Source organism: Rhinolophus hipposideros (assembly GCF_964194185.1).
Source record: "Rhinolophus hipposideros genome assembly, chromosome: 9".
NCBI classification, from domain to species: Eukaryota; Metazoa; Chordata; class Mammalia; order Chiroptera; family Rhinolophidae; genus Rhinolophus; species Rhinolophus hipposideros.
The window spans coordinates 7,407,111-7,434,929 of record NC_138055.1 but is presented as its reverse complement, the minus strand read 5'-3'; the positions used below and the strand labels follow the sequence as shown (position 1 = coordinate 7,434,929).

At 38.6% G+C, this 27,819-nt stretch overlaps 1 protein-coding gene across 2 annotated transcripts in view; it reads left to right on the top strand.

The window, feature by feature from the left end:
- Positions 1-27,819, top strand: part of TNRC6B (trinucleotide repeat containing adaptor 6B) — a 218,437-nt gene that overhangs the window by 59,078 nt on the left and 131,540 nt on the right. For both annotated transcript variants that reach the window (XM_081058640.1, XM_081058642.1), the window contains 2 exons: positions 314-404; positions 26,793-26,860. In XM_081058640.1, the coding sequence (XP_080914766.1) occupies positions 360-404; positions 26,793-26,860 (113 nt within the window). In that variant the 5' untranslated portion in view covers positions 314-359. The remainder of the gene's footprint in view (positions 1-313; positions 405-26,792; positions 26,861-27,819) is intronic.

Below are 27,819 nucleotides of genomic sequence, written 5' to 3'. Positions count from 1 at the left end.
GAAGATTTTCACTCTCACCTCTGCCAAAAGTCAAACAAATGAGAAAAGTTATCTAGAACTATTCAGTACTGCAATGTCTTAAACCTTTCCTGACCGTCCTCTCCTAAGGTGGAGAAAATTCCCTCCCTACCTCTCCCTTCTTTCTTACCTAACACACACACACACACACACACACACACACACACACGTTACTTAAGGTCGTTCTTCACAGTATCTGTGGTCTCGGTAACAGAATTTCAATCTAATCTTTGAAAAAAATACAAATTTTTGCGCTGAATTTCTTACGTATTTTTTCTCTTCTTACCTCTTTTAGGCAGTATTTGTGTGTTTCTGCAGAGTTTTGCACAGAGTCTGTTCCCATGCAAACCAATGAGGGAGAAGTATCGGAAGAAAGCAGTTCCAAGGTCAGTGAATTCTAAAGGTACAAGCAGTCTGAGTAGAAATTAAACAGCAGGGGCAGTGGATAAGTGGAGTGGGTGTTTTGTTTTTGGTGTCTTTAGAAACTCGACCGATTTAAATCAGAACCTAACCTAAAATTTTTTATTATGCTACGTGACAAATTTAAAACAGGCTTCACTGAACTCATAGAGAACTTTATGATTCATCTGTAGAATGCTAGCACTTTATCTTTTAATGTTTCATTATGTGAGTTATACATATTTATTTGAAAATTAAAACAAATCAGCAGTGTATAGGGTACAAAGTAAAAGCCTGTCCCTTATTCCTACTGCACAGAGGCATCACTGATAATATTTTAGACAGTTTTTATTATAAATTTTTAAATGACATTTTGTTTGGTTTGGTTTTTCAAGCTAAAGCTTGAGTGACTGTTCTTGTCACACCATGTCTGTGAATAGTTACCTGTGTGTTTATTTATACGGCTCTATATCTGCCTCCATGTCCTGCGTATCCTTGGCTTGTTCTCTGCCTGGTCACATGGGACCCTCAGTGTCACCTTCACATCCCCCTTCCTCTCTGTATTGTCTCTTTCTCTCAGTGTAGTCCTTCCCGGCAGCTCCGCGGGATCTCACACTGTCCTGAGCGCTGCAGCGCTGCAGCGTTGTCTGCTCCCCAGACCCTTCCCAGGGAGTCCTTTTGCTGCTGCCACTGCTGCTGGTACTGTCTGTGGGAAGGATTATTCCTTCACCAGAGCAAAAGTGGAGAGGTGTCAAAAGGTCACCAGGAACCTCCAAAATACCATGCTCTGTTGAAGAAGCCAGGCCCAAATATGAATGGAATCATATTGTATGATTCCATTTGTGAAGTATGCACAATAGACAAATCCATAGAGACAGAACGCAGACTGGTGTTTGTCAAGAGTCGTTTGGAGGGAAGGGAAAATGAGGAATAACTGCTTGATGGGTGTGGGGTTTCTAGTTGGGATGTTGAAAATGCTTTGGAACCTGATAGAAGTGGTGGTTGCATAACATATTGATGTACCACATGCACTGAATTGTTCACCTTATAATGGTTAATTTTATGTTAAAAAAAATAACATATGGTTAATTTTGGTTAATTTTATGTTACGTGAATTTCACATCAATAAATTATTATTTATTTAAAAACAGGAAAATAATGTCTGTGAGGGTTCCCATCAGACCAGTCCTTACTGCCCATTGGCTGCATGCAGTGCTTCATTGAGTTTCAGAGAGGCCACCCCCTTCTCTGCTCTTTTATACTTGTGCTTTGTGGGCTGGGCTTCAGAGAAGTACTGCTTGTGCCCCAAGTCTCGAGGTCCCTCAGGAAAACAGCTCCTTCAGCTTCTTTCTGAATCCCCTCTCTCTACAGTCCATGGGTTGCTTTTCCCCCCCATCAGATCTCTTCCTTCTTTCTGTAGCTAAAGCACAAGCCTATAGACTTTCATCAGACTCATCTGGGTCCTGATTCTCACTTAGGGTTAATGAGAATCTGAGATACGCACACATTCTAGGACACACACACACACACACACACACACAGGACACACAAGATACACAGACCCTAGGATTTCTGAAGTACATATAAACCCTTCCCCAAGATGCTAAGTTATTAACTGATAATGATCTACGCATATAAAGTTAAGGTAGACTGGACTCCTGGATCCTCTGGCTAACACATTCTCTGGAGAAGAAAATTGTGATTGGGACTTGGCAAGCATATAATTAGACCAATATAGAATACTTTATCATGCCAAAAATTCAGTTTACACCTTCTTTCTGAGAAAAAAAAGACTGGCTTTCTTGATTCTCTTTTTCTTTGTCTTTTAATTAAAGTTTATTGGGGTGACAATTGTTAGTAAAGTTACACAGATTTCAGGTGTACAATTCTGTAGTATATCATGTATATCTTGATTCTTTAATTATTGAATAGTTATCAGTTAGAATCAGTTAGAGAAAAGAATAAAAGAACATTCTTTTTATGCTGGGATTAAGTCAGTGCTTCTGTTATCAGAAATTAGATTGTAATTGCAACTTCATCAGTCTTAGTTTAATTTACGTTTTTATGATTTTTCTTTCTTGTGCTTCTCTTTGTTTAAAACCTTATATTTGGAATGATTGGGTGATAATGCAGAAATTTCTCATAGTACTATGATAGCATAATTTGTGGTTGTCTGTCAACAGAAAGCAGTCAGGAATGGTAGCTGGTTTTGAGAAAAAGTGGAAAGTTTTCTGCAAAACAGTGATTTGAGCTAAATCTATTTTTTTCAATACATAATTCTTGAGCATGTGTTGTCAGTGGATACAACAATGTAGCAAAAAGACATGGTTCTTACTGTCAAGGTGGTTGCATTTTAGTGGGAGAAACAAGTCTATATAAAGGTAATTATGGATTATGGTCAAGATGAAGAAAATAAAATAATGGAGTATAGGGTAACTGGGAGGATAAGCTTAGGGTAGTCAAGGAAGGTCTCTCTGAGAAGGTGACACTTCACCTGAGAGCAAAAGGATGAGGGAGCCAGCTCCGTAAAGAGCTGGAAGAACAGTGTTCTATCCAGAAGAAACAGCTTTGAAAGCCCTTGGCTTCTTCCAAGAGCTATTAGAAGTCTCATGTGGCCAAGGGGTAAGAAGGGGTGAGAGAGGGAGGCAGAGACTTTACAAGGACTCGAAGGTCATGGTGTGGAATGTGGATTTAGTCTCTGTGCCCTGGGAAGCCATTGAAGGCTAAGCAGGGGGGTAACATGACACGATTTGTGGTTTTGAAAGATCACTCTGGCTACTATATGGACAGTGGACTAGAAAGAGGCAATGGTGGATGCAGGGAAACCAGTGAGGAGTCAGTAGTTTTCATTCATGTGAGAGAGAAGATGGTGGCCTGGGTTAGTGCAGTGGCATTAGAAGTGGAGGAAAGACAGACTTGAGGTGTATTTTGGGGTAAAATTGATGTGACTTGAGGATGCATGGGAATGCTTTTCGCATCGTAGGAATCAAGAGGTGAATTTGGAGAAAAAGGTAGTCAGTATTGTCACATCCTACCAGGAAGCCAAGGGAGTTGGTAATAGAGAAAAGGCATCTGGATTAAAAACAAAACAAAAACTAATTTAGAAAAAGGACATAAAACTTCCTGGGGAGATGGAGACATTCTATGTCTGATAGGAAATAGGTATATCCATTTGTCAAAATTAGACTGCTGTAATTTACAATTACAATAAAAATTACAATTTTCAGGTACATTTTACCTGAAAAAATGGTAAGATAATAATAATCAGGTGCAGATGGAGAATGGATGGAAGTATAGATAAAACAAGAATGACAGCATGTTAGCAACTGTTGAAGCTTGGTGATGGTGCACAGGGGTTCATTTGTGTTTACTTGTGTATGCTTGACATTTTCCAAATAAGAAAGTTTTAAAAAAGAACTTGTTAATGGTCTTCAAGAGTAAGAGGGTGAGAAACCAAGTTTTATGGGCTAAAACAACAACAACACCTAAATGATAAGAGTAAGAGTTGTGGCTATAGTCTACCACTTAATTTTAGGACATTTGGAAGTAAATGGAGAAAAGAACAGCAAGAAGAAGGTGTTAGTTCAAGTGAAAGATTTTTTAAAATGGAGGAGGCCCATCATGTTTGAGAAAAGAAAGAAGAGATGAGTGGAGGAAGGCAGAGTGCATTTATGGAAAGGGTTCATTTATTGAGATTTGTGAGTTTGAAGGAACCTGGGGATTAGCAAGGCTGGTCTCCTGAGCCTCAGGCCTGAACTGTTCTCTCTGACTCTCCTGTCTGGTGGTGGAGAGAGATCTAGAGGAGGGAAGAAAGAAAGTGAGGTTCAGCTTTTTCTTCATATTGCCTCTGAAATAGAAGTCATTGTTATTTGGAGAGTTTAGGGGACTTGAAAGAATTAGTTTAGATTTCCTAGGAAGGGGGACAGTTTGGAATAGCATTTGTAGAGAAGATGGTAAGAATACTTGATACATGAATGAAACGGTCAATGCAGTTTTAAAAATTACTCATATAAAGTGCGTGCGAGTAGAAATCAGGGAGGCTTATGGTTGGACAGGATTGGTAATGAAGTCTTCTTGGACAGTGAATTTTGATGTTTCTTTTGAAGAAATATTCTCTGAAACTGTGCAGCATCTTCCATGGCTTTAAAAAAAATTTTTTTTTGAGAGAGAGATATTTGTTTAAGTTTGAGATGGACTAAGGGTTATACAAAGTGTGATCAAACAATACGGTGAATGTTTAAATGAAAAAATTATTGCAGTAAAAGATACATTGCCATAATCCCCCTCAAAATACAACCCCCCTCACTTCAAACACACTTATCCCATCATTCTTGCCATTTTCTGAAGCAGTTCTGGAAGTCCTCTTTCGTGAGTGTCTTTAGTTGCACTGCTGTGGCTGCCTCAATGTCCTGAATCATTTGATTTTGGGGAAGAGCCAGAAGTAGCACGGTACCAGATCCAGTGAATAACATGGATAAGGACACACAGTAATGTTTTTATTTGACAGAAATTGCTGTACCAGAAGCGATGTGACACGGAGCGTTGTCATGATGGAGGATGATTTACGACACACTTTAAAACACACCTTTTCTCAACCGTAGCTCACACCCGACTGACTGCACCGAACAAGTTGAAGCTTATCACACACTGTTACTAAGGTTCGACGCGCTGCTTCCATATTGAAGATCCCTGCCTTGCTGTTGGATGGCGCTCGGCAGCAGTGTTCATTGTTTTTGTTGATCACACTGGAAAGGCTCCGTGTCACACATCACTTCTGGTACGGCAATTTCTGTCAAATAGAAACATGATGGTGTGTCCTCATCCACCTTATTCACTGGATCTGGCTCCATGCAACTTCTGGCTTTTCCCCAAAATCAAAATGATTCAGGACATCGAGCCATCCACGACGTCACAACTAAAGATACTCATGAAAAGGACTTCCAGAACTGCTTCGGAAAGTGTCAAGAATGATGGGATAAGTGTGTTCCAAGCAAGAGGGAGTATTTTGAGAGGAATTAATGGTAACGTGTCTTTTATTGTAATAAAATTTTTTATTTAAACATTCACCATATTATTTGATCACATCACATACATGTTTTAATTTTATTATTGGGGTGGCATTGATTAGTAAAATTATGTAGGTTTCAAGTATACAATTCTATAATACGTCATCTGTATATTGCATTGTGTGTTCACCACCCAAAGTTAATTCTCCTTCTATCACCATATATTTGACCCCCTTTATCCTATTCTACCATCTCCTCTCCCCACTTACCCTCTGGTAACCACTAAACTGTTTTCTGTATCTATGAGTTTTTGTTTATTTGTCTTGTTCGTTTGTTGCTTTCAGTTTTATATCCCACATATGAGTGAAGTCATATGGTTCTCGACTTTTTCTGTCTGACTTATTTCACTTAGCGTGATAATCTCAATATCCATCCATGTTGTCACAAATGGCAGAATTTCATCTTTTCTTATAGCAGAGTAGTATTCCATTATATACATGTACCGTATCGTTATTTAATCATCTATCAAAAGACACTTTAGTTGTTTCCATGTCTTGGCCACCGTGAATTAGACTGCAATGAACCTGGGGGTACATATATCTTTACCTGTTCTAAAAAATAAAGGTTTTTTAATAAATAAATAAATAAATATATATACATATATACAAAAATAAACATATATACCTGTGTTTACACACACACATACATATGAACATGTATATATGTATATATATTTATATATTAAAAAAAGAAAATACTGCCACGACTTTTTATTATCGCTCATAATTCTGTGGTTGGCTGTGCTTAGTAGGGCAGTTCTTCAGCTCCAAAGTGGTGCTGGCAAGGGCTGCAGTCCCCTGGAGGCCCAATGGGCCCGAAATGGCCCAACCGGCTCACTCACATGGCTGGCAGCTGGGCGTTCAGCTTGAGGCTGTTGACCTGAGTGTCAAGGATGTCCCCTATCTGACCTCGCTACGCAACTTGGGTTTCTAACAGCATGGTGAGGAGGATCCAAGAGGGAGCGTTCCAAGCATGCAGAAGCTGCAGGTATCTTAAGGCCCAGCCTCAGAAGTCACACAGCTTTCTGTGTGACTTCCTCTGCATTCTGTTGAATTAAAGCGAGTCACTGAGCCACTCCAAATTCAAAGGGAGGAGAAACAGACTCTACCTCTCAGTGGGAGGACTGGCAGAAAATTTAGGGTCATCTTTCACCCCCGACACAGTGATTCGTGTTGGGTGCCAGGTTGAAGAGGAGGTGAGGGTGGACACTAGATTATTGTAGTCTAAAGAGGTTCAAGAATAGGCAACAGATTTCTAAAGCATGGGAATAAGGTGTGCGTTTTACTTTGTGATTTGCTCTCTTATGATAACTGGTGCTGACGTAGAGGATGAGACCAGAATATCTGTGTCTTGACACTCAAATTCTCTGAATAAAGAGAATCTGATGGGCCCAGCCAAGCTGTAGACTGACTTACATTGGGTCTTGCGTTCTCAGAGTAGGATGGCAAGGACCATGCGTGAAGAAGTGATCCCATTGCCTTGAATCGGGAGGCAAACCCAGCATTCCTGGGACAGTCTCCGGTCAATGCTGATGTAATCTTCCTGTATATTTCTTAACAAGGATGGATTAGAATTCTTAACTTCAACTCCATGGCTACTTCTCACTTTAAATTTAGTGTAATTTACATTGTATTCTAAATAAGTTGGTGTTGGCTTACTAGTTGTAGAGATTCTGCAGCATTAGGCTTGGAATGTTGATTTTTTAAGTGAAATCTAAGCAAGTGTATTAACAATGATAAAACTGAGCAGTTGGTTGTTTGTAATCTCATGCTCTGTACTTTTTTTGCATATTTAAATATTTTATAATTAAAAAAATAAGCTCCACGGTTTAAGAATTATAACTGTAGATTTAAATGCCCATGTGCCTCTATTAATTACTACAAATAAAAAATATTTACTGAATCAGGAAGTCAATATTTTAGCTATAATATGCTATACAAAGAATTAACTGAACTATTGATTGGCTTTAGTTTAAAGAGAGTTTGATTTAGTTTAGTATATCTCTACCTTAAACTGAATCTGATTTAGCAAATTATAACAAGATTTCATGGATTTTGATATTTTAAGAGCACACTGGGAAAGAAACCGTGCTGGGTAGGTATTTTTCCCATTTGTTTACATAGCTGACAAACTGCATAATTTGGGTTGGATTCCAGGTCTGTCTGATTCCAGAGGTCATCCTGAAGAAGCAATATGGTAATCAACTCTGTTTCCTTATATCAGAGGCACTTGTTAGAAAGCTCACCTGGGTATAAAAGAATGCACATGAGGGGAGAGGATGCTTTGTGCATATTAAGGGTCACATACTTCCTGAGGGGAGATGTTAGAGCCCTGAGATGTGTATGTGAGACGGTGGGGGACAAGGTTCGAGGCGGAATCCTGTGCAGGCCTCGGGGGCCATGGAAGAGGAGAAACCTGGGCTGCTGTGTTATTAGGAAGAGCATTGTGGCAGCAGGGTGGAGAAATGATTACAAACAGCGTTGAAAGTGGACACAGACCATTTAGGAGTCTCCTCAAGAGGATGGGGGAAGGCTTGAAATCAGGCGGTAACAGTGTGTCTGAATAATGGGAGAAACGCTCAGGAAGAGTGGGGTGGGGCACGGAGATAAATCTCCAGTTTTTGGTTTGAGATAGTGGGTTGAATGAAACCGTGTACTATAGGAGATTGTAGCTGTTGTTACTGTTGTTGTTGTTGCTTTTAACTGAGTACGCACTGAGGGGTTTGGATCTTGAAATATTCGGGCACTTCCAGACATCCCAGGAGAAGGTATTTAGTAGGAGTTTTGGAACTCATTGTGGGGGGGGGCACATCTAGATATATATTTGGGAGTCATCAGCACACAGGAGTGGACAGGGCCTGGAAATGAGAAAGGCCCAGGTATATACTTGTAGGACTATTACAGGCTGTGTGTCACACTGTAGTGTGTATACATAAGAATCGTAAGAATTACCTCAGGTATTTTACTTTTCTTTTTTTAAACAGCTTTATTAAGGTATGTTTCACCTTAAAATTTACCCACTTAAAGGATACAGTTCACTGGTTTTTAGTATTTTCACAGAGTTGTACAACCATCACCACAGTCTAGTTTAAGAACATTTTCATTACTCCGAAAAGAAATGCTGTGTCCATTAGAAGTCACTCCCCATTCTGGTTCCTATTGAATCATACAGTATGTGTTCTTTGTATGTAAGACTTCTTTCATTTAACATAATGTTTTCCAAGTTCATCTGTGTTGTAGCATGTTGACACTTCATGTAGCATGTAGTTCTTCATTTCTTTCTAAAGCTGAATAATATTCCATTGTATGGATATACCACATTGTGTTTATCTCTTTATCAGGTGATGGACATTTGGGTTGTTTCCACTTTTGGCCTATTATGAATAATGCTGCTGTGAACATTCCTGTATAAGCTTTTGTGCAGATACATGATTTGATTTCCTTTGGGTGAATAACGAAGAGTGGAATAGCTGGGTCATACATTAATGTTATGTTTTATGTTTTGAAGAACTGCCAAACTTTTCCAAATGAATGTACCATTTTTATATTCCCACCAAAAACATACGAGCATTTGAATTTATCCACCCCCTCGCCAACCGTTGTCTATTTATGCTAGTGGACACACAATGCTATCTCACTGTGGTTTTGATAGGCAACTTGCATTCCTTTTAAAATGAAGGTGCCCAGGCCCCACTCTGAACTTACTGAAACAGAATCTCAAGAGTTGGGACCCTGGGATCTCTATTTTTACAAGCACTTCAGGTGATTCCCATACCAGGAGTAAGCAGGCCACAGCTAAATTAAGGGGCACTCAGAGGAGGAAGAACCAATGAATGGTTAAAGTTCTCTCTGAAAGGTAAGGCACACACAAACTTCAGAGTAGGTTTACATCTGGAGAGGGAGAACAAGGATTGCGTTTGGAAGGGCCTACACAGGGGGCCTCAAGTCTTCATTGTACCCGTATTTTGTTCCTTTAAAAAAGAGAGGGAAAAATCTGAAGCAAATATGACAATGTAAATATGTTAAATCTGAATGACGGTTATACAGGTGTGTTTGTTATTTTATTCTTGTACTTTTCTATATCTCAAAAAATTGTCCTGACTTACAAGAATAAAAATTCTGTTTTTCTTACAAGAAAATCCTTGCAGCTTCAACACAATTTATTCTTGTTTTTGCTGTATAGAATAAGGAAGGATAAAAGTTACTCTTTATTCTATGAACCACTCTCTCAAATGCATGAAGACAATTCTTATGTTGTTCTTAAAAACCTGAGTAGGTTGTCCAGAATTGCAATTGTCACTCCAATTATCAGGGACTCAGACTTCTCTTTTGTTCTTCCATCTTCAATATGTTGTTTCCATCTTGTATTCTAAGGTGGTTGCCCCAATCCCAACCATCACATCTATATTCCATCTAGCAGAAAAGAGAGACCTTGAAAGTCTTCCTTTGAAAGACTTCACGGAAGTTGTACATTTTATTGTGCTCATATCAGTTTGACCAGAATTGAATTATGACCAGAATTATGGCCACAATAAGCTTCAAAGGGTGTTAGAATATGTGTCAGCTAAAATTTGTAGGTTCAGTTGCTAAACAAGAGTGCTGCTTTGTCTAAAATCAACCACATTATCCAGTACACTGCTATTCTGATCTTGCCCATCATATTGTAGAATTGATTCTTTTGAACCTAAAGTACAAGACTTTACAATTTTAAAAAAGTTTTTCAAAAGATGAATGTAAATGATTGAGGGAAAGGAAGATTTTTCAGTAAATGGTGCTGGAGCAATGAGATAATCATATAGAAATACACGAATCATGATCCCTATGTCACATGCCATATATAAAACTTAATTTGAAATGACCTAAATATGAGGGCTAAAACTGTAAAGCTTTTGGAAGACAGCATAAGAGATGTCTTTATGACCTTAGGTAAATTGTGAAAAGTACTACCACAGAAGAGGAGAGTTGTTCAGTTGAATTGTATTAAAGAAATTTTAGATGTCTGCTAATCAGCTGACACCATTAAGAATGTGGAAAAGCTACAGACTGGGAGAAAACACTTGTAATACATTTATGTAATAAAAGCCTCATACCCAATATACATAAAGACTTCCTAAAAGATCAGTAAGAACAGGTCAAAGAATTCAATTGAAAATACGGACAGTAAAGACATAAGTAGGCATTTCACAAAATAAGATTTCCAGATGGCCATGAAAATAGGATCTTCAACATCATTATTTATTGTCTGCTGTTGAAGTTCCAGAGCAGATGTAGGAAAACAGTCCGCTGTCTGTCTGTCTGATTGTGGCAGACAAAATTGAATGGGGGAATGCAGTGAAAAAAACATGGGAATTTTTACAACTCAGAAATTACCTTATAAACAGTCAAAGACTCTGTTTTACTATAAAACAGAATTTAAAATATGAGTTTGCAAGAGAAGTGTTGGAAAATTACTCCCTTACATCCTTGCCCTCCATTGATTCCACTTTTAAAAGCTTTAGGGTTAAAACTAATTAAAGGCAAGTGATTGATTCTTTAAGAAATTATTATTCATGAGGGAAATGCAAATTGAAACTATAATGTGATACCATTATACACTCACCAAAGTTCAAAACATTGACAGTACCGAGTGTTGACAAGAATGTGGAGCCACTGGAACTCGCATACATTGTTGGAAGGAGTGTAACATGATGCAACGACTTTGGAAACTTTCTCAAATCTCCAATAAAGTTAAACATATGCCTCTCGTGTAACCCAGACATTCCATTTCTAGGTGTATACCCAATAGAAATGACTGCATATGTTCACAGAAAGACTAACATGAGAATATTCATGGCAGCTTTATTATAATAACCTCAAGCCAGAAACAGCCCAACTATCCATCAACAAGTAATTGAATAAACAAATTATAGTATGTTTGTTCTATGGAATACTGTTCTATGGAATTAAAAAATCTGAACTTCTGATGCATGTAGCAACACGGGTGAATCTCAAAAACATATGGAATGAAAAAAGGCAGAAACAAAAGCGTACATCCTGCCAGATTCTAATTATATAAAGTTCATGAACATGTAAAGCTCATCTGTGGTGATAGAATAAGTATTCTATGACCTGGGATTTGTGGGGGGTTATTTAAGGGAAGAGACATAGGAGAGTTTTCTAGGGAGATGGAAACGTGCAGTGTCGCACATTTGGTGGTTACATGGGTACAACCCTTTCTAGAGTTCATTGAGCTCCAGGTTTGTGAATTATACCTCAATAATTAATATAAAAAACAATTTTAGGAGTTTCCATCTTTTGTAGTCTGCTGAGACCATTTTGAATACTGACTCTGTCATCCAATGGATTAGCCGTCCTACTCAGCTTTATATTCCAGGAAATATACATGCCTTCGTTGTAAACTGCCTACAGTACCTGGAATGGAAGAGGTGGTTGGAAAAGTATAACTCTTATAAAATGTTAAGGATTTAGCAATTAATTTGATATGGAAGAAAAGGAAAAGGAGGAATGAGGAGTAAAATCAGGGTTTCAAGCTAGGTGACTATAAGGATGGGAATGCCAATATCAGAAATAGGAAACATAAAAAAAGAAAGAAGTTTTGGGGGGGATCGGATGAATTCTATATAGAACAGAGTTTGAGATGCCAGCATACTATTCAGTGGCAGGCAGTGTCTGTCAGCCAGGTGAAAATATGGACATGGAAACAGGGTAAGCTAGGGCTGGAAATGCAGAATTGGAAATCACTCAAATGTGATAGTTAAACTGTGAGATTAGATGAAATTGCTGTGGCAGAATGTGAAGAGAGCAGTCCAAGGACAGAACCTGGGAAACTAGTTTAGAGAGTAGTAGGAGAGAAGCAGAGATTAGCAAATTAGGGCCTAGAAATCTTCATCAAACATCTTCTTGTGCCAGGTTTAAAAACGAGTAAGACATTCAAAGTCTCTGTGTCAGAAATTTGCATTTTTGGTGGTGGTGGGGGACAGATAACAAAACACATAAATTAGGTAGTGCTATGTCGTGCTAGAGAGGGACTGAATGTGGAAGCTGTTTTAGCTGTAGTGGTCAGAGAAGGTCTATTCAAAGAGATGGCACTTGAGCTGATGCCTACATGATTTGAAAGAAGCTTTCAAGTAACAATAGGAGAGTCACACTTTCTAAGTCGAAGGAATAAATTCAAAGGCCCTAATACTGGGTGAGAGAGAAGGAAAGAAATGGAGAGGGTGACCCAGTATAAGGCAGAGATTTTCAAAAGGGTGGAGATGGCTCCTGTAGCAGATGTTTCTTAGGGGACAAGAAGAAATAGGGACCCAGAAAGGGTATTCCATTTAGTAATAAAGAGTCATTAAGAAGTGAAAGCAGAGACTCAAACAGATATTTGCCCACCCATGCCCGTAGCAGCCCGTAGCATTCATTCACAATGGCCGAGCAATAGAACCAACCCAATGTCCATCGATGGATGAATGGATAAACAAAAGGTGGTATTTCCATACACCAGAGTATGATTCAGCTTGGAAAAGGAGGGAAACTCTGATGTGACAATATGGATGAGCCTTGAAGACATTATGCTCGGTGACATAAGCCAGTCGCAAAAGGACAGATATTGTTTGACTCCACTTATATGTGGTACCTAGAGTAGTCATGTTCATAGAGACAGAAAACAGAATGGTGGGTGCCAGGCTGGGAGGGGAGAATGAGGAATTAGTGTGTAATAGGTATGGAGTTTTAATTTTGCAAGATGAAGAGTTACGGAAGTGGATGGTGGTGATGGTTGTACAACAATGTGAATATACTTAATACCACTGAACTGTACATTTAAAAATGGTTAAAATGGTAAATGTTATGTTAAGTATATTTTACAAAAAAAAAAAGTCATTGGGACTTATGCTTCTGGGCAAGATGGAGTATCAGGGACAGAATTTACCTTCCCACTAGAAATAATTTTTTAAATAGACAAAAATGTATTAGAAACAATGGTTTGTAAGACACTAGACATCAGGTAATGAAGGACAATGATCGCTGAGAAATGGAAAACAAGGTGAGTCCTCTGACTACCCCAGCATGCTGGTTTGAGAGAGCTTCCAGGCTGTGGTGCAGGAAAGGGGAGCCCAGGCAAAGCCCAACTGACCCTCTCAGTAGAGGCAACCTTGCTGAGGGCCTGGAAGAGAAGGCAGCTAGAGGTTGGATAGAGTCCTGGAGTACTAAGGTCACAGTATTGGAGAGGAAAGTTCTGTGTAGGATTCACCTGGAGTATTCAGCAGTGTACTTTTGGGCACATGCATACGCGGAGACTACTCATGGCTGGGGTAGAAGGGGAATCCATTTAAGAGGATTAGAAGGAACAGTGCCTAGCTCTCAAACAGTGCACGTAATAGTGCCTGTTTCTGCAGATTGGAAAAGCTCATATAATTCATGAAGCATTAGGTAGAGACTCAGTAGTGGTACTAGGAGAGTTCTCACTTCTGTAGTGGGGAATAATTAGCCCTAAAAACTGCTCTGGTCAGACTTAGCAAATCCTAAAAGCAAGACCCAAAAGGGACAGACTGTTTCAAAATAATTTAACTGTGTCCTAGGACAAAGCTCAAAAATATGCCTAAGGATACAAAAATATTTACCACCTCACAGAGTAAAATTTACAATGTCTGGTATCCAAGCAAAGATTATCAGGCATGTAAAAACCAGGAAAATACAAACCATAGTAAGGGGAAAAATCAATTGATTGAAACCAACTCATCACTGACAGATTAGAATTAGTAAACAAGAATATTTAAAAACTTATAGCTGTATTTCACACATTCAAAAAGTCAAGCAGAAACATGGTAGATATTAAAATAAGACCCAAATCAAATTTCTAGAGTTTAAAACTATAATATCTGAGATGAAAAACACTGGATGGGATTAGTGGCAGATTAGACATTACAGAATAAAAGATTGGCGAATTTAAACACATACAAATAGAAACTATCCAACATGAATTGGAAAAAAAGAATGAAAATCAACAAAACAAAAAGAGCATCATTATGCTCTGGTCCCTGTCAGGAAGGCAACCTAATTAATATTCATGTGATTGGAGTCTCTGAAGAAGAGGGAGGGGGCAGAAAAACACCTAAGAAATAATGGCCCCCAACTTTCCAAATTTGATAAAAACTGTAAACCCACAGATCCAAGAAGTTAAATGTGTTTGAAGCACAAGAAACATGAAGAAAACCATCGTAATGAACTTACTCAAAACCAGTGATAGAGAAAAAGCTTAAAACCAGGGGAAAAAAGACACACTATTAACAGAGGAACAAAAATAAGAATTTCTCGTTGGAAACAATGCAAACAAGAAGAGAGCAACCTCTTTAAACCACCAAAAGAAAAAACTGTTAATCTTGAACTCTATAACCAGTGACAATTTCTTTCAAAAATGAAGGAGAAATAAAGTCTGTTTGAGACATACAAAAGCTTGACTAATTCATCAGTAGCACTCCCTTACTACAAGAAACATTAAAGGGAGAAGGAAAATGATGCCATAAGGAAATAAGAATCTACACAAAGGAATGAAGAGCTCAAGAAATGGAAACTATATGGGTAAATATATAAGACTTTTCTATTATTTCAATCTCTTTAAAAGAGAATTGATTGTTTGAACAAAAACAGTAGAAATGCACTGTGGGTTTATAACATTTATATCTGTCTGTCTAATGTACAATGACAGTAGCATAAAGGCCTGGCGGAGGCATGGAAGTATACTACTTAAGTATGAATTAGTACAGTCGTGTCGCTTAATGACGGGGTCCATTCTGGGAAATGTGTCATCAGGCGATTTCATCGTTGTGTGAGCATCATAGAGTGTTCTTACACAGACATACGTGGTATAGCCTGCTTATACACCTAGGTTGTACAGTGTAATCCTATGGGACCACCATCATATGTGTGGTCTGTCATTGACCAGAACAAAAAGACTAAATGCTTTTACTCCTAAGAGGAAGAAGAACAACAAAAAAAGATGTCTATTTTACCACTAATATTCAACATTGTGCTGGAGGTTCTAGCCAGGGCAGTAAGGCATAGGAAAAAAAAGAAAAGAAAGAGCATCCAGATTGAAAAGGAAGAATTAAAACCATCTTTATTATAAGTAGCTCACATGATTGTCTATGTATAACTGATGGAATCTACAAAAAAAGCTACTAGAACTAATCAGTGAATTGAGCAAGTTGTGGGATACAAGATCAATGTACAAAATCAGTTGTATTATATTTCCATATACCAGTCTCGTATGTTCCAGCATCACCAAGCAATTCTTCAGTTCTCAGCAGACATTGGATGGGTGTCCTGTAACTAAATTCTGACACTCTCTACCCAGAGATAGAATCAGATCCCGCAGATTAAAGGCTCAGTCTTGCAAAACTGCCCCCACTTCAGATGCCAGTTATAAGTCCAGGTGGTTTACCTGTGCTTCTAATAGACTGGCTATAAATCGGGGGTTCCCACGACTCCTCAGGTTTGATTAATTTGCTAAAATAGTCCACAGAACTCAGAGAGACGTTTATTACATTGACCAGTTTATTATAAAGACTATTATAAAGGATACAGGAGAACAACCAGCTGAAGAGGTAACATAGCACCAGGTCTGGAGCACAGGGGCTTTTGACCCCGTGGAACTGGCATTTGGATGCATTCACCAACCAGAAGCTCCTCATCTCTCACCATTCAAGAGTTTTTAGAGAGCTTTACCTGCAGCACGTCCCCTTTCCCCTTCCCCCTTCCCCTAGGTCTAGAAATTGCCAATGTCCTACTCACTTGGTCTTTATGGTGACCCATCCTAAGGCTATTCAGGGCTCCTATCCTAAATCACCTCATTAGCATAAACTCCGGTGTGCTTCTAAGGGGCTCTTTATGAATAACAAAAACACTCTCACCCTCAGGAAATTCCCAAGTTTTTAGGATCTCTATGCCAAGAATGAGGGACAAATACCATATATATTTGATACAACCAGTAAAAAAAAGCCCACCAATTAAAATTTTAAAAAGTACCATTTCCAATACCATGAAAAAATGAAATACTTAAAGGTAAATATGACAAAGATGGGCAAGATTTGTACACTAAAAACTACAGAACATTGCCAAAAGACCTCCGAAACGAATGGAGAGATATATCTTGTTCATAAGTCAGAAGATGCAATATTACTTAGATGTCACTTCTCCCCAAATTGATCTGTAGATTCAGTTCAATCCCTATCCAAATCCTAGCAGACTTTTTTTGGTGGAAGTAAAAAACCTGACTTCTAAAATTCATATGGAAAGGCAAAGGACATAGAATAGCTGTATTAGTTTGCTCGGGCTGCTGTAAGGAAGTAGCACAAACTGAGTGGTTTAAACAACAGAAAAATATTGTCTCGTTGTTCTGTAGGTTACAAGTCCCAAAGTGTTGGCAGGGCCACGATCCCTGGGAAGGCACGAGGCGAAGGTCTTTTCCAGGCCTGTCTCCTGGCTTCTAGCTTCTTGGCTTGTGGCAACAAAACTCCAGTCTTCACTTGGCGTTCTCCCTGCATGCGTGCCTTTGTTTTCACATTTTTCCTTTTTAACAAGGATATCAATCATACTGGATTAGGTTGCGCACTAATAACCTAATTTTAGCTTGATTATCTCTGTAAAGACCCTATCTTCAAATAAGGTCACCTTCTGAGGTACTGCAGGTTAGGATTCCAACATATTGTTTTGAAGGAGACACTGTTTCACCCATAACAACAGTTCAGAACAACCTTTGAGAAGAACAAAGTTGGAGGGTCAATATGACCTGATTTCAAAACATAACATAAAGTAATCAAGCAAGACACTGTGGTATTGGAGAAAAATAGACGAGGGTCCAGACAGGCCCACACATATATGGACAAAGGATTTTTGACAAAGACAGTTTCATGGAGGCAATTCAGTGGAGAAAAGATAATTTTTTCAACAAATAGTGCTGGCGTAATTGGATATCCATTTGCAAAAAAGTAAACATAGGTCTGTAACTCATACCTTATAAAAAAATTAACTCAAAATGGATCTCAGATCTAAATGTAAAACCTAAAACACTAATACTTCTAGAAGAAAACATAGAATATATTTGTGACCTAGGATTAGACAAAGTTTTCTTAAATACCACAGTAAAAGCACAATCCATTAAATTTTTTAAATCGATAAATTGCACATCAAAATTAAGAACAGCTGCTTTTTGAAAGACACTATTAGGAGAATGAAAAGCCACACAGACTAAAAGAAAATGTATGCAAAGCATATATCTAATTAAGGCCTTGTATCTAACATATATTAAAAACTCTCAAAGTTCAATAATAAATAACCCAATTTTTAAAAAAAATAATTTTTATGTGAGTTTATTTGAGCCCAAACTGAAGACAGTTGCCAGGAAGCAAGATCTCAGATGCTCCCCCCAAAACCCAATTTTTAACAGGAGCAAATAACCCAAGTAAAAAATGAACAAAGAATTGGAATAAACATTTCTCCAAAGAAGATATTTAATGGCTAATAAGCACATGAAAAGATGTTCAGCATCATTACTCATTAGGGAAATGCAAGTCAAAGTCCCAGTGACATACCTCTTCACACCCACTGGGATGGTTATTATCAAAGGGACAGACAAGAAGTGCTGGTAAGGCTGTGGAGAAGTTGGAACCCTCTGACATTGCTGGTTGGAATGTAAAATGGTTCAACCACTTTGGAAAAGTTTGACAGTTCTTCAAACAGTTAAACATACAGTTACCACATGACCCAGGAATTCCACTCCTAGATATTCACCCAAGAGAAATGAAAACCATGTATCCACATGGAAACTAGTCCATGGATGTTCATAGCAGCATTATTCATAATACCCCCCAAAATGGAAACAACCCACTTGTCCATCACCTGATGATGTCAATAAACAAAATGGGTTGTATCTATACAGTGGAATTGTATTGAGATATAAAACAGAATGAAGTACTGGTATGTGGATCAAACTCATAAGCATCATGCTCAGTGAAAGAAGACAGACACAAAACACCATATATTATACAACTCCGTTTACGTGTGAAATGTTCAGAAGAGGCAAATCGGTAGAGACAGGACATCGATTAGTGGTTATCTAATCACTATCAGAAGGAGGATGAAAAGAGGGCATAATGGGGAGACTGCCAATAAGTAAAAATTTCCTTTTTGGGATGATGAAAATATTCTAAAATTGGATTATGGTGATAGTTGCCCAACTCTGTAAATATATTAAAAGCCATTGGATTATACACTTTAAACAGGTAAACTTTATGGTATACAAATTGTACCAATAAAGCTGTTTTAAAAAAATGGTCAAAAAATTTGAAAAGCACTTTACCAGACCATGGATGGCAAAGAAACTCATGAAAAGTTGTTCAACATCAGTGCAATTAAAACCACTTTAGAATGGTTAAAACTAAAAAGACTTACCATATCAGGTGTTGGTGAGATACGGAATAGCTAGCACACTTATATGCTGCTGGTGGGAAAGTACGATGCTACAGCCACTTGGGAACACATTCCGATGGCTTCTTAAAAAGGTAAACATGTAGCTGCCATATGATCCAACTATTTATTCTACTCTGTTATAGAGGGATGTGCCCCGCTATTCATATGTTGAAGTCCTAATCCTCAATACCTCAGAATGTGTGGACCATCACCTAGTATGACTAGTGTCTTTATAAAAAGGGGAAATTTAGACATAGAGACACAAATACAGCGAGAATGTCATGTGAACATGAAGACAGTCATCTGTAAGCCAAGGAGAGAGGACTGGAACAGATTCTTCACTCACAGCCCTTAGAAGGAACCAATGCTGCCAACATCTTGATTCCAGCTTCTAACTCCCAGATCTGTGTGAGACAATACATTTCTGCAATGTAAGCCACCCCGTTTGTGGCACTTTGTTAGGCAGCCTTAGCAAACTAATATATACGACTTAGTATTCACCCAATAACAAAGAAAACATGCATCCATACAAAGACTTCTAAATGGATGTTCATAGCAGCTTTATTTGCAATAACCAAAATCTGGAAACATGAAAGCATCCATCAACATGTGAATGGAAAACAAATTGTTGTATATTCTATACAGTGGAATACTACTGAGCTGTAAAGGGGAAATGAACTATTAATACATGAAACAACATGGATGCATTTCAAAATAATTATGCTGAGGTAAATGAGCCAGACCAAAAAAACAAAAACAAAAAGTACATGCTGTGTAACTCCATGTATATAAACTCTAGAAAATGAAAACTAATCCATAATGACAAAAAGCACATTAGTGGTTTCCTGGGGAGGGGGAGCAGGAAGGACTGATTAAAAAGGTCATGATGAAACTTTTAGGAGTGGTGAATATCTTCATTTTCTTAATTGTGGTGATGGTTTCATGAGTATATACATATGCCCAAGCTTATCAAATTGTATACTCAAAGTATATGCTGTTTAATATGTCAGTTATACCTCATAATACTGTTAAATTTTTAAATAAATTTTTATACAGCCAACAAAAATTTATCAGTGGCATTAAATAAAGCATTTTTGATAAGAGTGGAAAAAGTAGAGACAAAAAGATTTTAAGAGTAGACCTAGATATGTTAGGTTAAACCCAGTTATTAATCTCTGCTCCCTTCTGAAACTCCACTGAAATTATTTTTACCAAATGATTTCAGCAAGCATAAATCCACCAGAAAAAAGGTGAATGGGACAGGAGATGAAACATATTAAGAGATGCCAACAAAATTCTGGAAGCTAGAAAGCCTTTGGAGTGACACTGAAAACAGCAGGACTGGTTGAAGAACATAGGAGGAGCCAGGCTCCAGGTATCCTGCCCCTCACATCCATAGATCCATACTGTTCCTCTTTCATCCCGGCAGAGCTAAGGATAGAGGTAAGGTACCTAACAGAAAACAGAAGGATTAAATCCCATCTACATGCTGTGAGGCTGTGCCAGCTGTCTTCCCAAATTCAGTCCCAAGACACTGGAAGACAGGCTTACACCCATCTGGCTGAGGATTGAAGGGTATCTCTGTGGGCAAATGAACACCCAGGGAGCAAAAAGAATGTACACAGATGCAGGTTTCTGCAATTTTTCCCAATGAAATGGCCACGTTCCCTCCTGCTATCAAGGAAAACAACCCAAGGATAAGACCCCCCCCCTTCCTTCTCCACATACAAAAAGCACTTCCAAGCTCTTTAGGGCTTAACTCTTAAATATCAGTGGCTAGCCAAAGATGACCAGACATTTGAATGAGAACTATTGACCAAACCAAAGGTAAAAGAACTTAGAGGAAACAGATCATACAGGGAGGGGAAGAAAATGAAAACAAACAAAACAAAAACTATAATCTCCTTAGAGTTAAGAGAAGGTATTAAGAACAGGACTGTCAAAAAGGACTATTTGGAGGACAAGGAAGAGGTCTGTAAATTACAACAGCAAATTGTTTTTTAAATTAAAAGTACTAGAATGTAAATGAGAATCTTCAGAAAGTAAAATAAAAAGTCAAAGTGGTAAAAATGGTGAGACAAAGAGAATTAATGGACCAGTGCCATAGATTCAGCACTGAATAACAGGAATTCCTGAAGGAGAGAAAAGAAATTGGAAGGGAGGATAATTATCAATAAATAAGTAGAGAAAATGTCCCAAACCTGATGAACGCGAGTTTCTGGTTTGCAAGTGCCTACCCAGTACCAGCTCAACAAATGCAAAAAGAACCGTATTTTTAGAAAACTGAGGAGAAATGAAGGATCCTAAAAGTTTCTGGAAAAGAAACAGGTCATAGCCAAAACACTAGGATTTAGAATACTGTCGACTTTCTATATAGCAACTCTGGGCGCTAGAAGACCTGAGAGGATGGCCTTCAAAATTTTGGAGGGAAAATGTTTATTGACTTGAATTTCTATTTTCGATTACATACGTGGGTTACAAAAAATTCTACATGTCAGTTAGATGCATGGATAAAATCAGGACATTTCAGTCATTCAAAATCCCCCCAAATTCACTTCCATATACCTTTTAATTAGGAAACCACTGGAATATATATTCCACCGAAACCAGGGAGTAAACCACAAAAGGAGGAAGACAAAAGATCTGGGCAGCAGATGCTGCAGCATAGGAGAGAGAGCAGGGAGTTCCAGGGAGGAGGAGAAAGAGACATCCCTGGCAAGGTGTCAGCTGCTTAGCAGCCTGGAGAGCAGACAATCGAGACTGAAACAAGGGAAAACCCCTGAGGACTATCGCCAAGACTGGAGTGAAATTGATAGATTACCTAAAGTGTTTGAACTGCTTTGGAGGAGACTTACAGCTCTGTTGGAGAGTTTGAGGATGAATTAATGAAAAATACATAATACGAAGCCAAAAAGAAATTAAAGAATGTATAAGAAGAGGAAGTAGTAATTGTTAGTTCCAAGGGAAGAAAAATGTACAAGAAAGGACATTTAATTATACTATTCCATGTGACTCAGCTGTATATATTATTGACTTACTACTCTTAGCACTGAATATTGGTTTGAACAAAAATGGTGACTTATATGAGAGTCTGGGAGTAGGGAGTTACTTTTATGTTGTATGTATGTGGAGGGGGATGGGAGCAGCAGAAGAGAGTACTGTTTTTGTTTATAAGCCTGGTGGTATTATTTGACTTAAAATTATATGTATGTATTACTTCACTACAATTTCAATTTATAAAAATCAGATCAGTGATAAGAACATGGAAGTGATGGGGTGTAGTTTATTCTTTTAAGAATTTGGATAGTAAAGGGAAGGGTAAAAACAGGAGGATGTTTGGAGAGTATCACAAGGCCAAAAATAAATTTTCAAAATAGAAGAGATTATGAAACATTTGTAGGTTGAGGGATAGGTTTACTGGAAATGGAGAAAGAAGGGTTCCTTAGACAGTAGGGTTCAGAGGAGGCGTGGAGTTAGGTCATGAGTTTAGAATCCAAGTGGTGAGATTAGCTGGCAGAGCAGCAGAGAGAGGGGGAAGTGGGGAAAGATGCAGGTTTATAATGCCGTCCTGAGAAGGAAACACGAGGGCTTTGTGTGAGGTTGGCTCTCGGCATAATCTCAGGCACTGTCTCCTTCCTAGTGGACTGACGAGGGAGAATGCTAGTGTGTGGGTTTGGTGTCTGCGGAGAGGAGAAAAGGCACAGGACAAAAGGAGGAATGTGGTGTAGTAGGTCAGCCATTCGTTTAGTCATTCCACCCAGCGCTTAGCACCTCAAAGGCATTCAGAAGGTGTGTTGAAGGAATGCATGACCGACAGGAACGGCTGTGGTAGAGTCTGGGGTACACACAGATGACATTGTTTTTCTCCCAGGCTCACCAGCAGTGGGGAGATGGGTGAACAGAGGAGCCCAGTGCTTCCCAAGCCTTACAGAGGAAACGGGAAGGAGTGCCTTGGAAGCGTGGGAGGAAGTGTGTGGAGATGTCAGGAAACGCTTCCTAGAAAAAGTAACTTGCACCAATCTTTGAAGGTTGAGTAGGAGTTTGTCAGAAAGAGAGGATGAAGAACGGCCTTCCAGGCAGAAGTGCTGAAATGTCACTGCTCAGCAGAAGTTAACTGACATACGTTTGTAAAAGAACCAGTTTTGTAACTCTCTCCGGTTATGCTTTGCACTCCAGGAGCAGAAGAGAAAAAGGTAAGGGATTGGCAAGACAGGGATGTCCTAAGAACAAGTTGACAGGTGAATAAGTCTAGGACTCTGGGGAGAAAACTCACAGAAATGCCTGTCAAGTGAGGCTCTGAATGGACTCAGAAAAGAGAGGAACCACAGAACTAGAAATTAGAATGAGGACTCCTTACAGGTTCAGATGGAGGGAGGGAGTGGAAGAGGCGCCTGCGGTCAGAGTGGATTTCAGATGTGTAGCAGTACAGATTGGTGGTGAGGCTCAGCCCCTGGTCCTGCTCACTCCAGCTGAAGCAGGAAGGAGGTGGCTCGCCTGAGATGGGTATACAGAATCTGATTCTTTTAGACCAGGTTAAGTGCCCTTCCCATTGTGTCATTGCATTCTCACACTGTATTATAATTGACGAGTTTTTGTCTTTCCCAGTAATCTTCGTTTTTTGATAGAAAAGACTGTCGTCATAACTATTATCTCAGCACAACTCATATAAATATTTGGTGAGTGAATAAATGGTAGTGGGGGAAAGGTGAGGATATGGTGTAAGTTTTATAGATAAAAATATTGAAACTTCTGAAAATGAGGCAAATGATGGAGCGGGGGAGGGGAGATCATAAAATTAAGTCCAAAAGTGTTCCAGAACTTTGAAGAAAAAGAAATGACGCAAAGGGACTGGAAGTGGACTTGAGCAAAACAGGAAGTGGCAATAAGGAACAGTGGTCTTTCTGGGCCGTTTTTATTACTTTGTGAGATGATGGAGAGTGAGAAAAGGCATGAACCCTGATGGAGATAATGTCTTCTGGGGAAAGTCATTTTCATTGGCACTTCCAGGAATGAGGAGGAATTTGAATTGTATGCGCTGTGGAGGACCAGGGCTTCTAGGCAGGAGGGAACACTGCAGAGGCACAGAGGCGTGAGGCGCTGGTGTGTGTGCTCCATTTTAAGTGAGGGGGGGGCAGATGGTAAAGATCACTTAGGCAAGTACACTTAGCTTCTGCCCTCAGGATAGGTGATAGAGTGCCACTGAAGAATTTCAAGGAGAGTGATATGATCAGATTAGCATTTTATGAAGTCCAATTGATGGAAGTGGGTTAGAAGATGGATTGAAATGAGCTGGGACCCAGATGCAAGAAAACCAGTGAGAAGGCTTTTGTGCTATGAGATTCAGGGAAGCTGGCTTTAGCGATGGCAGTTAAAGGGGACTCAAAGGGGTAATGGATATGAGAGCTATTTGGGAAGTGGAAGCCAGGGTACTTGGTGAGTAATGGGATGTGGAGTTAAGGAAGGAGGGTGGAGAAGCTTGTACGATTATAGGTTTTCTGTGTTGGGATCTTAGTGAATGCTGGTACCATTCACAGAAATAAGGGATATAAGAAGGAGAGGAAATTGGAGGAGAAAGGTGATGGTTTGTTATGGCCCTATCGGGCCATCCAAATGGAGAAGACTTGCATGCACAACACAGGGGCTGGAGTTAAAGATGTGAAAGCCAATGTAACATTGGGAGGTTGTTGAAGCTGCAGGCTTTTAAATTGTTTCTTGTTATTATTATGCTAATTAGAAATTGATTATAGGTGAACTGGTTTTTGTTTTGTTTTTTCAAACTAGTAAGAAGAGGCTAAGGCCCACAATTGAGAGCTCTTTAACTGGAGAGGATTTTTAAAGATAAAGAATCAAGAATATTTTATAATATACAATAGTCATTCTTGTCTTTAAGAAAATGATTTAGCCTTGAGGTTTTAAGGAACTTAATAAATTTAAACAATTTGTCAATTTTTTTCTAATTCAGGTATAGCATTTGTACAATTAAGTATATAAAATGCAGAGCTCAATGATTTTTCTCACGCGTCTGTTCATTCTTGTAGTCTTGTAAAGGCGACTAAGGTCATCTCTAGCTCCTCATAATGTTCCCTCTGCAACATTGTAACTGTTTTTCCTTCTAGAGGTTTTAGGATGGGAGTTTAGGATGTAAATTTAGGATGGGAGAATCCTCCCTCTCCTTGGCAAAGCCCTGTAGGCTGCAGAATCAGAAGTCTGTAAGAGAAGAACAAAACCTGGTTTGAATTTCACAGTATGCACTATGTGTCTTTTATTATTTTTGCTTACACTTCCTCCAATTTTTTATTTTAATGGAAATAAAGTAATCCTCTCATTTTTCCATCATTTTTTGAAATGTAGCTTCTTAATACTATCCCATCTTCTCTGGTATTTCTGAGAAATGAAAACAGAGGAGAGGATGGCAGAGCTGAAGTCTTTTGTTTTATTTGGGTTTCATTCTGGTGTGTGTACTGTTGTCTGTCTTCCAGATAATTAGGTCCTGTAAGGAATGGACTGTATTTTCCTAATCCAGGAATAGTATCTATCTCCTTGATTACATCTGCTTGATCTTTTTAAAAATTATGCCATTTTAGGGGAGTTTTGGTAGGACTGTTTGTGGAACTAGGTCTTTTTCTGTCGCTTATCTCCCTTTATTGATCAACAAACCATCTGGAATATAATAGTAAAATGGTTTTTGCCCTTTGAAAATTTGTATTGAGAAATAAACCATACGTATAAAAGAGAAAAGAAAAACATACAGTTAAAAGAATGATAATACAACAAATACCCAATACCTACTACATAGACCAAGAAAGAGAACATAACCTCCCATGGCTCCTTCCTGATCGAATCCCTCCCTCCTAGATGCCTGAGACATTCACTAGCGTAAATTTTGTAATAGCCCTTCCCTTTTCTTTATAGTTTTATAAACCATATATAGACATAGATGTCTATATAAATACATACTATATGGTCTAAAAATGTATATAATTGAAGTTTATATTAATGGAATTATACTGTATGTATAGTCTTCTGTGACTTGCTTTTTTCACCCAATATTGTGCTTGCATAACTCATTGAGGTGTGTTGCTATAGTTTATTCACTTTCGTGCGGTATAATCTACTGCCTGAAAACACCATAGCCTATTTACCTGTTTTACTGTTAATAAATGTTTGTCTCTATTTTTTTCTGTTGAAGATAATGCTAATAAAATAATTTTGTACATATGCAAAAGTTTCTCTAGGGTATATACCTAGAAGTACAACTACTAGTTTCTATAATCAATACACATTCAGGTGTACTACACAATGGTAAACTTTAAAAAAGTGGTTGTACCAATTTTCCCTCCCACGAGGGGTGGGCAAGACTTGCTATTGCTCTGTACTCTTGTCAATACTTGGTATTGCCCAGCTTTTTAATTTTAAGCAACCTGGTAGTGTGAAATGGTACCTCTTTGTGGTTTTAATTTGCATTTTTCTGAATGACATATGAGATTGAACATCTTTTCATATGTTTAGGGCCATTTTTGCATCCTCTCCAGTGAAATCCCCACTCCGTTCTTTTGTAAATTTTTCTGGTAGGTTGTCTTTTTCTACTGATTCAGAGCAATTCTTTATTATATGCTGGATCCTTTCTCACAGTTATACGGGTTACAAATCAAATGCTTCCCTTTTTATGCTGCAAATCTAGACACCCAAGGAGGGATGCTTTAAGCAAAGCTAGGGGATGAAAACCACTGGCCAGGCTCCTTCTGCATTCGTCGTCATCGAAATGGCCCTGTCGTCTGCAAGGGCAGGCCCTGGCACTTGGCAGTGAGTTGTATCCTAGTTCCTGATTGCTGACCTGTGGTGCTTGCCTTTGCAGGTGGGACAGGAAGATTTTGTAATGGAAGGGCATGGCAAGACTCCACCTCCTGGTGAAGAAAGCAAACAGTGAGTCACAGTTTATTTAAAAAGGGTCTTATTACAGATCTTCAGAAGCACTTTGGTTAAACCTGCTGGGAGCGTGTTTGCAGGGGATGTGTATGCTGAGCACCTTGTGGAACGAACTCGCAGTTGCTTTGGTGGCTGTTCATGCGTCGCTGCTATTTATAGACAGACTGACTGGAAGGACAAGAAAGTTGGCTTTGTAGTTTTTTGCACTTGAGTAATCAAAATGTATGTTACAGTTTAGCAAAGGCTTGAAGGCGCAGTATGTTCCACGTTGAACTAATTCCGTCTGGTTGATTTCCAAAGAAAGGACAAAGTAGTATATCCTTTTCTTAGCAGTATCTTTATGAAGTGACAACATTAATAGGCTGTTTCGCTGCATTCCAAGTGTGAATTCATTTGAATAGTACTTCCTGAAATTTTACTCAGTTTATTTATACTTCTGATCTTTGTTTAAATCACAAATTGTTTCCCTAAAGGAATAGGAATTAAAAATCCTATAACTTAGCCAACATTCTGAACAATTCAGGATCTCTCCCCTGACTTCTTAAAGAGTGTTAAGTTTTAAATCTTCAATACGGTGTCCTCTGGATAGCTTTTTGGTGGCAGTGAGTAGCCTTTTTTTTTTTTACCCTCTGTCACAGAACTTGAAGAATTGTATTGTAGAGCACACTGGTGTTTCATATGTCCTTTTAAAGGAAAAACAGTTAAGACTGCCTTAAAGGACTGACAGGACTACTAGTTTTTATTCAGACGGTAGTCTCCTAAATTGAATGGAACAATCATCCATGGAATTTACTGAAAGTATGTGGAGAGAATCTCCTTTCTCGTCTATTTTTTTTTTTTATTTTGCTAGTAAATAGTGTAGTTTTGGTCTGTCTTGTGAAAATCATGTCTCCGAAACCCTTAGGAATGAATTATGCAGAATATGCTATGCTGTCACGTGACCAGGTTCATTAAAG